This window comes from Aspergillus flavus, chromosome 8, assembly GCF_009017415.1.
Source record: "Aspergillus flavus chromosome 8, complete sequence".
NCBI classification, from domain to species: domain Eukaryota; kingdom Fungi; phylum Ascomycota; class Eurotiomycetes; order Eurotiales; family Aspergillaceae; genus Aspergillus; species Aspergillus flavus.
The window spans coordinates 6,711-19,095 of record NC_092403.1 but is presented as its reverse complement, the minus strand read 5'-3'; the positions used below and the strand labels follow the sequence as shown (position 1 = coordinate 19,095).

The 12,385-nt window shown below is 40.9% G+C and overlaps 5 protein-coding genes across 5 annotated transcripts; 3 read left to right on the top strand and 2 right to left on the bottom strand.

Annotated features, from left to right (window-relative positions):
* Positions 1–82: 82 nt before the first annotated feature.
* On the bottom strand, positions 83–892 carry F9C07_1910880 (uncharacterized protein). The gene is made up of 2 exons (XM_071508474.1): positions 393–892; positions 83–326 (listed from the first exon to the last, which is right to left on the bottom strand). The coding sequence occupies exons 1-2, from the start codon at positions 695–697 to the stop codon at positions 239–241; spliced, it is 393 nt and encodes a 130-aa protein (XP_071367161.1). The 5' UTR covers positions 698–892; the 3' UTR covers positions 83–238.
* Positions 893–1,136: 244 nt separating this feature from the next.
* F9C07_12148 (fumarylacetoacetate hydrolase family protein) lies at positions 1,137–2,181 on the top strand (the record flags this gene model as incomplete). The annotated part of the gene is given in 4 exon segments (XM_071507782.1): positions 1,137–1,153; positions 1,173–1,240; positions 1,369–1,430; positions 1,603–2,181. The coding sequence occupies 4 exon segments, from the start codon at positions 1,137–1,139 to the stop codon at positions 2,179–2,181; spliced, it is 726 nt and encodes a 241-aa protein (XP_071367160.1).
* Positions 2,182–3,012: 831 nt separating this feature from the next.
* F9C07_2224029 (TOK2 potassium channel) lies at positions 3,013–6,205 on the bottom strand (the record flags this gene model as incomplete). Its single annotated transcript, XM_071509748.1, has 8 exons — positions 5,602–6,205; positions 5,340–5,523; positions 5,175–5,284; positions 4,464–4,623; positions 4,071–4,418; positions 3,710–3,975; positions 3,535–3,685; positions 3,013–3,480 (listed from the first exon to the last, which is right to left on the bottom strand). Exons 2-8 carry the CDS (start codon positions 5,385–5,387, stop codon positions 3,013–3,015), a joined length of 1,551 nt encoding a protein of 516 aa, XP_071367159.1. The 5' UTR covers positions 5,388–5,523; positions 5,602–6,205.
* Positions 6,206–6,365: 160 nt separating this feature from the next.
* F9C07_2205573 (major facilitator superfamily domain-containing protein) lies at positions 6,366–8,255 on the top strand (the record flags this gene model as incomplete). Its single annotated transcript, XM_071509608.1, has 7 exons — positions 6,366–6,678; positions 6,996–7,046; positions 7,081–7,310; positions 7,350–7,505; positions 7,564–7,588; positions 7,681–7,906; positions 7,934–8,255. 7 exons carry the CDS (start codon positions 6,366–6,368, stop codon positions 8,253–8,255), a joined length of 1,323 nt encoding a protein of 440 aa, XP_071367158.1.
* Positions 8,256–9,431: 1,176 nt separating this feature from the next.
* On the top strand, positions 9,432–9,815 carry F9C07_12145 (uncharacterized protein; the record flags this gene model as incomplete). Its single annotated transcript, XM_041287725.1, has 1 exon — positions 9,432–9,815. One exon carries the CDS (start codon positions 9,432–9,434, stop codon positions 9,813–9,815), a length of 384 nt encoding a protein of 127 aa, XP_041151767.1.
* Between the last annotated feature and the right edge of the window lie 2,570 nt (positions 9,816–12,385).

Here is a 12,385-nt window from a genome sequence, read left to right as displayed (position 1 = left end):
GTCGGTTGGAACTATGTTAAAATAGGAGGTGTAGAATGACAGGAGCTCCTCGATGCGTTGCGTGGAATAGCCAAAGTGGCCCAACCAACAGTAGCAGGAACTATCAGCAAGGAAAGAAGACCATTTCAAACAGAAAATAGACGTCGACTGACTTTATGTACCGCAGCGGGGCCCGGATTAAAACGATTAAACTGACGGAGCCTCTGCTTCTCGTTCGGGTAGTTGAGTTTCAACTTCTCTATAGGAGCTGCAGAGGCACCATCCGACCTTCTCCCCGGGCTCCAGATAAGTCTTGAGCTAGAAATGCTCTGGGTATTTTGGCAGCCCTATGAGGGAAGGAATCACATGAAATTAGTATTATCTTCCGGGATCCTGGCAATGAATTGTCTTACATCTCAAATTTGTCTTTCGAGTCGACTCCGAATGCTCCTCCCAAAAACCTCTTTGGTCCTTTCGTTGCATAGTAGACATATTGGTCGATTCCATAGCCTCGGAACCAGATTTCATTCTCCGTTCTTCTTGCTATCACCATTCCAAAATCTAGAAAGGTTAGTTTGCATTCAACATAGAAGTTTGAGGTGACAAATCCGGCATAAAATTGACTAATGCATCCGAGTCTGGATGCTGATAACACATATGAGAGAGCCTGGCCAACCGAACGCGGTCTTCGACCTTGACGCCCCTGGATTGAAGCCATGTAGCTGGAGATATTTGCTCCTGAGAGGAACTCGTATCGGGGACTGAGGCCCCGTGGTTAGGATTTATGGATAATTCTGTGATTGCCATAGAGAGGATGAGGATAGTGCCGGGTTGCCAATATGAGAAACCCAAGAGAGCGAAACGGTCATGTGAACTGTTGCGTTAAAACAATATGAACTGAACAGTAGACGTGACTTGGAACTTTATCTATTCCGTACTCCTAGTAGGCAGTCAGGAAAAGGCCCCACATCTTCAACATGGCGGTGTGGTGGGACCTATCTTGTCGGCTTGTACCTCCTGATTTAGGGTATAAATTCTACGCCGCGTACTGACACCCAGTTTGCTTTCTCAGGAAACATCAAAGTCCAGTGCTCACATTTGATTGCACTTTTCAAATTATTAACTATACCGTCATACAATCCCCTCACAAATTCGAAATGGCCTTCAACCGATTGGTCTGTTTTGCCATTGGAGACGGCGTCTCCTTCGACGATCTACTCAGCGTCAACCGGGGGCACATACAATGTTAGAAGATTGACTAGTAATCCTTTCACTAAGCTACAGCCCACTGAAGATATCAGCCAAGTTGAGAAGGTGGGGTTCGCACCCATTGGCAATCCTGTCTCTTGTTCTGACAAGTATCGCTCCGACAGCTCCTATGCCATATAGAACGTACACCAATCATATTAATAGTGGGCCTGAATTATCAGAGTCACGTAAATGAAGCAGAGGTATATACTCGGGAAATCTCTAGCAGTCGTGCATGACTTGTTGACAGAAAATAATAGCTGAATGTCCGAAATACCCTCCTATATTCGCCAAGCCAGCTGATGCACTAGCTGGCCCCTTTGACACCATGACATTCACCCCAACGCGCGTGAAATGCTGGACTATGAGGGCGAGGTGACCGTAGTTATGGGACGAGATGCAAAAAATATTTCCGAAGAGGTCGCACTGGACTATGTCCTGGGCTACACGGCCGGAAATGACCTGTCCGCACGGAGCTTCCAGCTCCCCGAAGCGTCCAGGATGCAATTTGGCCATTCTAAATCCTTTTATCAGTTTGGTCCTATTCCATATACCATTGTTACGACCAGTGAAATACAAGACCCCAAGGATCTCCGTCTGGTGGCCCCGGTCAATGGGGAGGTTAAACAACAGACCAGTACAAACGATATGACCTGGAGTGTTCGGCAGATTATTAGCCACCTCTCACGGGGTATGACACTTCGCAAAGGAACAGTAATCATGGATGGTACCCCAGCTGGCGTAGGATTCTTTACCAAGGAGTTTCTGAAAGCTGGAGACGTGGTAGAGGTGGAGATAGAAGGCGTGGCATCGGTGAAAGATGAGATCCGGTACACTTGGTATTCTAGGGACAACCGTTGTACACTACTTGGCAAAAAGAGATATTTCTGGTTGTTAGATGCTGCGTATAAAGAAGAGAACATTATGTCGAAACTAAGGTACAAGCAGGAGTAAAATCAATACCATGTGCGTCATGCGTACTCAATCCGTCCGGTGTACGATTTGGCTCCTTGGAGATCTACCAAGTTATTGAGGGCGACTTTGCCCACGAGGTGGAAGGCTCGCTCTGTGTGGGCCAACGGAGACCCTCCGATAACGACGAAAAGGTTGTATTGTTCCTCAACATGAAGCAGGGAGTTACGTTTACTGCGGATCTTGTGAACAAAGTAAGCGCCGCTATTCGGCAATGTATGAGCGCACGTCATATTCCATCTTATATTTTTCCTGTTCTTAAAATTCCAGCAAGTGTTCCCATCGACCAATCTAATTGCTTTATTAGAATCTGAGCTGGTACTTCATGAACCAGGTAACTGTCAACTTCAAGAAGGTCGAGCTGGCCGTGAAACAGATTATATCTGGAATTCACGTCCAACCATAGGTACACTCTCAAATCCTCAATATTTAAGTATTACTACCCGTTCTTTGACATTGAGAAGATGGTTGCGAGGGACAGCAAACTTTGAATGGTCCAAAGAGGAGTGCTATATTATCTATTTCTATATAGCCAAACTCTGATAACATGGAGAGAAGGATATCGACTTACTAATGCAGGTATCTTCTTTTGATTCATAGCGCTGAAGAAGTATATAAACCACATACCAGTTAGGAGAACAGTAAATAGAATATCGTATAGTAGACGCTGCCAGTCATTGGTAGCTATCCACAGTACTATATAGAGCAACACTTTACTCCGGTTTGCCGCTCTAAATGGCCTAGAGGATATTCATAATCAAAGGTCTTCTGTATATCTGTAGCGTGCTCCTCCACGAACCCATATTCGCCTGACTAGGACAGTGTGTTTGACCTTACACAGTGCTCTCTCGCCACCCCCTCCCTTAAATGCAAGCAGGCCGTTTCCGTCAAGAACTTGAGCATCCACAGGATTTCCTTGTTCACGTCTGTGGTCGATCTGTCCGTGTCTAAGGATCTGGTATGACCATAGAGTGTGGCAAGAGAAGTGGTTTCTGACAAGCCACACCCATCGCCTTCAGGATGGAGCAGTGGAAGGACCCTATCCCACTCACTGTTCAGATCTAGCTGGGTAGTAGACGAACTTTGCAGTGTTAATATGAGCTTGTGAATTTCCTCGCAGAGAGTAAGGGAGCGCTGAGCAGTCTGGACGAGCAATTTACCAGACTCCTTCTTTTCATATGTTGAACTGCTTTGCACACCGGTGGATGGTTGCATAGAGTTCGTGGGTTCTGAGGCACGACTATTCCTGTCGGTGGCTATACCTGGGCCGGGGACTGATTTCTATTTCTCTCTTTCGCGGTGAGCGTCAGTGTTCATCCTGGCTAGTCTAGAAACATGGAATCTCCAAAGATAGCGCAACAAATAGGTCAGTTTCTCAAAGCCCAATTGACCCATGGCAGCAACAACATTAGTCAATACAGGGACAGCCAGAAGCGACCAGAACACGAAAAATACCTTACCAAAATTGCTAGTGGGGTAAAGATCTCTATAATCAATAGTTGCCAGAGACGTGTATATAAAATAGAGCGCCTGAAAATAAATCCACTGCTGGCTTCTCTCTGAGCGGCGGAAAATAGCAGCACTAACTAACCAGAGGAAGAACAGTGCTAACCCGGACGAGACCAAAGTCATCCATCGATGTCTTCTATAGAAATCACGCTTCATACGTTGGAGCTTCAAGAGATCAGCCTTGTTTGGATACTGAGGATCAGCTGGCATTTGTAGTGGTTGCTTTTCTTTGTCACTGCGAATGTTGCCAGCACATCCGCGGCTTGCCTAGTGTCCCTGGATACCGCTGTGTACTTCCTCGATCTTGAATCTGATGTTTAGTTATCGTAAGTCCTCTGTGAATAACGCATCGAGCTAATGACTAGACCCGTATTCATGATGCCTGCAGATGCATAAGGAAATAACAAGCTTCGTCTAAGGTGCGTCTTCGGGGCGAGATTTCCGATGCCTATTATTAGAAGAGTGTAGTCGGCCCAATATAACGCATCTATAAACAGCCAAACTTTAATAGTCGCGTAGACGGCAGCGCCACCGAGCAGAAAGACAAAGAAAGCGGCCACTTGCAGGATGATGCTCGTACATTCGATAGTTCGTCTTTTCTCACGATTTAGATACACCGAGTGTACACTGCCTATATAGATTGCCAAAAACACAGCAATCAGTACGTAGTAGCCCGCGGCAAATATCCTATAGAAGTAATTTTGCGTATACTAAAGCGTTTGCTGAGAGTTTATAATTGTATATTTCTAAGCTACAACACTAATAATACTAAGTAGTATTACTGCTAAAACACACCAGCACAGTATTGATACGATAAATTCTTTAACTGGATTATGTTTGGATCGCATCGTTAGTAGAAGCACGAAGTAACCAACGACAGCCAATGCCAACGACACGGCCTTGAGCGCGACAGTCCTGGGTGGTTTGATTTAGCGTATGCAAAATTGCCTTCAGTTCTTTGCACCTTTTTGTTTTGTTGCGCGCACACATTTCCTATGTATTAATCCATATAAAGTAGTATTTATAGATTTTAAAGACTTATAACTCAACCAATATATAATAAGATAATTAGATCTTTTAAATATATACTATTATCTAGTATTAGAAAGTATATATATATTAAAAACTTTCTTAATCTACTAAAGTATATATATATATATTAACTTTTAAGCCTCTAAATAACTATTTATACTATTGGTACTATGGAATTAAGATATTTTTTATTAAATATAACATAATATTAAAGTATTTTATTTAATAATTCTAGAACTATGTCTTTATTATAAATTGATTAAAAAATGGTTGAGTTATAAGTCTTTTAAATCTATTAATACTACTTTATATAGACCAATACACAGGAAATGTGTGCGCGCAACAACACAAAAAGGTGCCAAGAACTGAAGGCAATTTTGCATACGCTAAATTATTAATCTGATCAGAAGCAGAATAAAGAGTGCTGAACGTACCAAGCTGGCTGAGCTAAAATGTTTACGCTTCCGTCGGGTTCTATTATCTTTTTCCATCCCTGGGACACAGCGCAAATATTGAACATTATGGCCATTGAACATAGTACTCCCTGGATGGCACGTCGGTCAGATTAACCTCTAACCTGGGAGCGTTAGGAGAAATACCGCAACGACAGGGAAGCTTGCCGATGCAAGCCACCAGTGTGTGACCATCCTGTGCAGAATGAGACTTCCGCTTTATTCATTCCGTCGCTTGGTATGTGATGGCATGCAGCCTTGCATACTGGAGAGCTGCCAGCGAGGGATTCCGTCACATGCCTTTTTTGCTGACATATAAAGCCTATAGTCGCTAGAAATATATTATTATATTGTGATCGGGCCAACACGTTACGCGGAAGCGGATGGTGGCAGGCTTGGTGAGCTCTACTCATCTGTGTGTGGAGAGAAGCTTGGAGAGTTTCTTCTTGCTTGCTAATGTTGAGGTCCAGTAAAGATAATACCTGCATTGTCACCTGACAATGGACGGAAATCGTCACACCACTGACATTGGGATGAACTAGTCTTAAAAGGCGATCAACCGCAGGCCGCGAAACTATATTTTCAAGTTGTGCGCAGAGCACCAGAGACGGATGGTATATGGAAGTCTTGATGTCATCTGTACTATCTATCGAGAAAAGAACACCAGCCGATCCGTCTAGACCAATTAACATACCAATCTCACAGGGAACACCAAAGGACCCGACGTATTGTGAGAACGGAAAATTTGTTTTACTGTGCTGTTTAGGGCAAAGAAAGACCAGGATGAAAGGACCGGCTCACCTTTAGTGTAACAGAATTCTCTTGCCATAGATCACAAAACACCGTGTGTTCTCAGTTACACCGTTGCACCGGAGAGAACTCCGATTTTACCTCATAAGTGATCACCCTGTCTCAGTAAAAATCAGATATTGTTTGTGGTTTTTTGGCCACACGTGACATTGGTTTTATAGGAGGAAACTTTCAGCAGCGAGATATGGACCGCGTGGCGCCACCATTTATTCCTTGATAGATATTCATAATAACATGACGTCTTTACTCTACTTGGAAGAATAACTTCCCCGGGATTTTAAATAGCTGCATTTAACTAACCCCAAAGCCTCACTCGCTGGTTTGATCACTTTGGCACAGTAGCCTCGAGGATAAATGTACTTAATGGAGACAATCCGCGACTCAGCATTCGGCAAGTTAGTTCGTTTCTTCAGCGGCTACAGACTTTTACTGTACCCGGAAGAAATTCATGATGTTACTTGGCGGAATTACCTAGGAAGGCCCGAGGCCTCTCAGGAAGAATCCATGACGCCTGATAGCGAAGAGTTTTACGAGCTGCATGCCTTGTACACGGTCGTGTCGCAAGCCTCTCGCCGGCGGCGACGAAGGCCCCCTCTGAAAAGTGTTTTGGCAGGTCCATGGCGTGGGACACAGGATGGATCATCCGAGGTAATCGGCTGGAGTGACGCCGGTGATAGTGAGGTAGGACACCATTAAGAATGCTTGGACCCGTTTTCTGGCCGACAGCATCGGGTATTTTGCTGATATTGTTAGAATCCGCAGAATTGGAGTATCCGCAAAAAGGTCTTAGTCACCTTACTTATCTGCCTTCTTACATTCTTTATCTATATTGGATCCGCTATCTACACACCCGGAATCCCGGGTGTGGCTCAGCAGTTTGGTGTGAGTAAAGAGGTTTGAATTCTTGGTTTAACACTATTTGTGCTCGGATACGAACTGGGTAAGCTGCGTTGCTTCCAAAATGATTCAGCATCGACCTTAGCCGATACTAAGTGAATATCATCAGGGCCCATGGTCTGGGCATGAATATCAGAGCTCCCCGCAGTGGGATGAAGTCCGGTATATGTTGCAACACTAGTAGTCTTTGTTTTCTTTCAATTCGGTGTTATCTACGCGAAGAACATTGGCATGCTTCTAGCATTTCGATTTATAACCGGCTTCATGGGCTCGCCCGTCCTCGCGACAGGGGGAGTCTCGATTAGGGATATGTGGGACCCCACAATCCGCGATTATATAATTGCGATATGGGCAAGTTTCGCCATTGCCGCTCCCGTACTGAGCCCTCTCGTGGAAGAGTTTGCCGCCTCCGTCAAGGGGTGGACGTGGACTATCTGGGAGCTGCTTTAGATATCCGGCTTTGCTCTTGTATTTATCTTCTTCTTTCTACCCGAGACGTTTACCCCCAACATTCTCAGTCGTCGAGCACGGCGTATTCGCCGCATCAAAAGCGATCAGAGACATGCGTCCGAGGCTGAGATCGAGATTGCTCGGGTGGCTCCCAGGGTAAGCCTGCGTGGAAACCCCCTTTTGCTACTATGTGATAACTGGCAGATTAAAATAGGATGTTCTCTTTGAGGCGCTGGTCCGTCCATTTGCGCTTTGCTTCCTCGAACCTATTATCCTTCTGATAACCTTTACATCGCCCTTATCTACGGAACTCTGTATATCTGGTTCGAAGCCTTTCTAATTGTCTTTGAAGAAAAACATGGGTTTAATCTAGGAGAAACCGGCCTGGTATTCCTTAGTATCATGATAGGGGCAGTATTTATTGCCCTTCCAGTCTATTCCTATTGGAAATACCGCTGGCAATCCAGACATATTAACCCAGACAGCTACCTTTCCCCGGAGGAACACCTCCCTCCAGCATGTCTTGAGGCGATCTATCTCTCAATATCCCTTTTCTAGTTTGGATGGACTGGGAACTTTGCTAGCATCCATTGGATTGTATCTATTATAACTTGTATGCTGTTTATATTTAGGGGATATCTTATTTTCAATGGTATTTTCTGCTATGAGACACAGGGGTATCCGATGTATGCAGCCTCGGTTCTTGCCGGAAACGACTTTTTACGATTGACTTTTGGCGGCGGCTTCCCTCTATTCGCAATGCAAATGTTCTATAATCTTAGTGTTGGTTGGGCTTGTATGTTGCTGGGTTGCTTGACCGTGCTATTCGCGCCATATCCTTTCTTATCGTACAGATACGGGGAGCGCATCCGGATGAGAAGCAAATACGCTCAGCATGGTAACTAGTGAGGATGATATATGCAGAGGGATTCAGGAGATGGGATTGGAGGAAGGAAGAACATATGATCATTACCCCTGGTCCATCTGTTTCTTCTAACTGAACTGCATATCCTAGCCTCATATTTCAGCTCAGTCCAGAACATCCGGTCGCCTTAGTTCCTTGAATAGGATTCGATGTGTATGAGAGATGAATTTGGACAGAAGCAGTATCAATACGTACACCAAGTCAAACAATTTCGATGATTCCCCAAAAAAGTGCAGCTGTCTTTGCTACAGTATGTATGTATGCATGTATTCATTTACGCTGACCCCTTGCGAACGATATGCAGCATAGAACAACTATACATCAATGTACGTACATCTGTATTGTGTCACTTCTTAAACGAACCTAGAGCCTCGTTGGGGCCTGCCGTGGCCTCGTGGCCGTTATTTTGCATTGCTACCCTCATGGCGCGCGACTTTAGAACCGTTGTGACGCTTCTGCAAAGTCCAAGATAGCCTCTACCGTTTTGGCTCGCGGAGCAGTATCGCCTCCTCTAGGTCCTCCTCCTCCCAGGAGGGTTGATATATTGTTGAGTACGTCGACGACCCTCTCCCGAAGTTCTCTGCGCAGGTGCCTCAGCGCGGGGCAGTCTAGGAGGACGTGGATCACACTTTCCCGGACGAAAATGCCCACACTCCAAGCCACTTTCGTAGTTACAGTTACGCCGCGACCACGACCAATCCAGGCTAGTAGGCTTCATCGGGGACCACGTCAACTAACCCACGGATGAATTATACTTTGAAGCGGGTTCTAGAACCCACAGTATGCTATGGGTTGAGTTTTGGAGCGGGTTCTAGAACCCACAGTATGCTATGGGTTGAGTTTTGGAGCGGGTTCTAGAACCCACAGTATGCTATGGGTTGAATTTTGGAGCCTGTAACAGGCCTTGGGCATCTGATCAGGCCATCTATCCTTTTTCTGGGTCGAGGCGTGAAGTATGAGTTACATGTTACCCTGGCTTTCGACATAAGTCATGACGTGAGGTGGAGGTTGAATATACACTGAGATGAAATCCTCTAAATTAGAAACAATGTATAAAAACTTACGTCTATGCTCCATGGCTTTCGCGATAATATTCTTACATTCTCAACAGTCATAGACAAAGGCTTTCCAACTCTTTCCACTCGCCAAGTTTTGACATGCCCGAAGATATTGGTGACTTTGTTGCCCGCTCTATCGCGCGCCATGCAGCAATTGCCCTTGTTGCACCCGGTATTGGCAACCTTGCTGGGGCAGTAGGGGATTTAATGGATTTTTTTGATGTTATGGACGTGACTGATGCAGTGGACGCAGCCAACCTAACTGATGCAGTGGACGCAGCCGATGGGACAGATGCAATGGACGCGTCCGACGCGACAGTAACACACTCCAGTGGCGATGGCCAAGTCTGTTTTGGCTCCTCCCAAGATGTGAATACGACTCAAGGACCGGCGAATATCGATGATGCTGGAAACGTGTCGACTTACCCTAAGAGCGGGACGGACGTTTCGAAGCATGTGTCGCCTAATGACGTTTTAAAGTGATGACTGGATTATTGTTCTACTTCACTAAGGATAGTAACTTTGACTCCAGCATCAGACTCCAACATCAGAACACAACTGTTTAATTTGGTCCGAACGATGGAACAATACGTCATTCATAATAAGCACGGAATTCGCCTCCGTCCATTTCCCACAGTGCTGCAGATGCTGCTCAATATATGACTCGAGCATCAGTTAAACCTTTGAAAATACGAGACATGATACGACGACTACCTTGAGCATTATTCTGGTATTAATTAGCTATAATGAAATCAAGACGCTTGAACTGGGATTACGCTGAGCGGTGACCGGCTAATCCTCTTATATTACTATATTATATGGATAATGCCTTCAGTAATCCTTGCTATATTCCAAGAGTCGGATTGTTTGTTAGTGGTTTAGTTGGTGTAAGCGTGCGAAGGGATATAATAGCCTTGTGGGGGTAATCATTTTTGGGTATGTAATAATGCGATACACGGTGAACGTGTATAGTGGCGCAACCATTCCTGCTTGTAATCGAGATACTTTGGAATGCCAGCATATTGGACTAGATAGGCTATTATAATAAACTTGCAATAATATTATTATATAACTATTATACACTATTTGAAACTTTGTCTGACGTTACGTCTATCTGTATTGTATCCGATCTTTGATAATGCCTTATGTAAGCGCTCTGCCGGCGTACTATTATCTATAGGTGGTAGGCCTGCAGAGCGCGGTCAGCCAATAGACTTTAGAAGTATAATACTAGAAAGCTTAAGACTATTTAGAATTATATAGTAAATTATTTATTTTTTATAATAGAATAAATTATTTAAAAATTAGAATTCTTTATATAATTTTAATATAAATATATTTATATATTATATAAATTAATAATCTATTAATAGTTTATTTATATAGAATCTAGTTATCTAAAATAATCTATTATTATAACTATTTCTTTTTTAAAAAAAATAAACTATTCTAGTTTATATTTAAATTCTAAGATATTTAATATTTTATTTTAATAGACTATATAATATAAAATATATTTTATTAAAAATATTTAATAATAAAATTATAGAGATTTAATATATTATTTTATAATAATTTTAAATAATTAAAATATTAATAGAATATTTTTAAAATAGTATTATAAAATTTTTTATTTCTATAAATTATAATATTTTTTATAGTTATATTTATTTTTTTAAATTATTTTAAAAATATAAATAATATAATAAATTTAGTTTTTTTTTATAAAAATATTATTAAAATTATAAATTAATAGTATCTTTATTATTTTAAAAATAATTAAATATAATACTATTTATAAAATTATTAAAATTTTTTAAAAAATAAAATAAATTTAATTAATTTTATAAAACTAAGATTGCAAGTAATAGTATACTATAAGAGATAGAGAGTTACTAATCTTTAAGAGATCTAGAGACTAGCTACAGCCTATATATATATAGAATCTAGTAGACCCCTAGCAGATCTATAAAGATCTTCTATTTAAAATAGCTATTTTTTATAGTAATATATTATAGTTCTAATTATATTTTTTTTATTTATTAATAAAATATTTTTAGATTCTATATATTATTATTAATAATAGATACTATATCTAATCTTAATATTATAGAATAGTAATTATTAAATTTTTATAAAGATATAGTATTTAAACTTTATCTTTTTTTTTATAAATTATTATTTACTATACCCGCTGTAGTATTCTAGTAGTAAAATATAGCTATTGTCACAGAAATGATAACGATCATACAAGGTGACTGTACAGTATACCCTGTCCCAGGTGTATAGATATCCTGGTGGCCGAACGGCGTCTTCGGTATCTATATCTGTTACCTTTCTAATGATGTATAGTGGTCTTGTTAGGAGGATTGATCATTGTATATAGAGAATCTTAGAGGTCCTTGGCTATAAATTAGTACTGTAGTCATTAGTAGGAAATCAAGAATCAGTCTTCTATCTCTAGTATCTACTGCCTAGTGCTTTGCCCACGTATCCTTACCTAGTTGACAGGTCCTCTAGTCCACAAGGGGGTGAGCATTCATAGAAGGATGGAATAAAGTGGAGCCGATAGCAGCTATAGATTAGCGAAGTGGGTTAGGATTTTTTCTAAATTAAATATTATAGATTAAAATACTTTAAATATAATATTAACTAAACTATAAGACTAATAATATTTAAATTAATATAGATTAAAAAATACTATAGAAATTTATATTTAGATAATTTTTAAATATAAATCCTATAATTTATAGTAGTAGAGATTAATTTAAATAAATTATAGTATTCTATTAAAAGTTTATTTAGAGTATAATCTAATTAAATAAGATTTTCTATTAATTATCTATAATTTTAACTATCTAGTAATACTAGTAAAACTAGTAATTTTAATAAAATCTATTTAAATTATATTTTATTCTAGACTAGATATATTTAATTTAAGAAATTAATTAAATCTAGTAATAATTTACTAGTTAATCTAGTAAATCTAAAATTATTATTTTTATTCTATAGTATATTAATAATAATATTCTTTATTATAGATTCTATATTTA

What these genes read in the sequence shown, in the direction of transcription:
- F9C07_1910880 (XM_071508474.1), bottom strand. Translation starts at nt 697, where the DNA reads ATGGCTTCAATCCAGGGGCGTCAAGGTCGAAGACCGCGTTCGGTTGGC. An exon ending in TCGAAAGACAAATTTGAGAT is followed by an intron (nt 327 to 392) that starts GTAAGACAATTC and finishes CTTCCCTCATAG; the next exon opens with GGCTGCCAAAATACCCAGAG.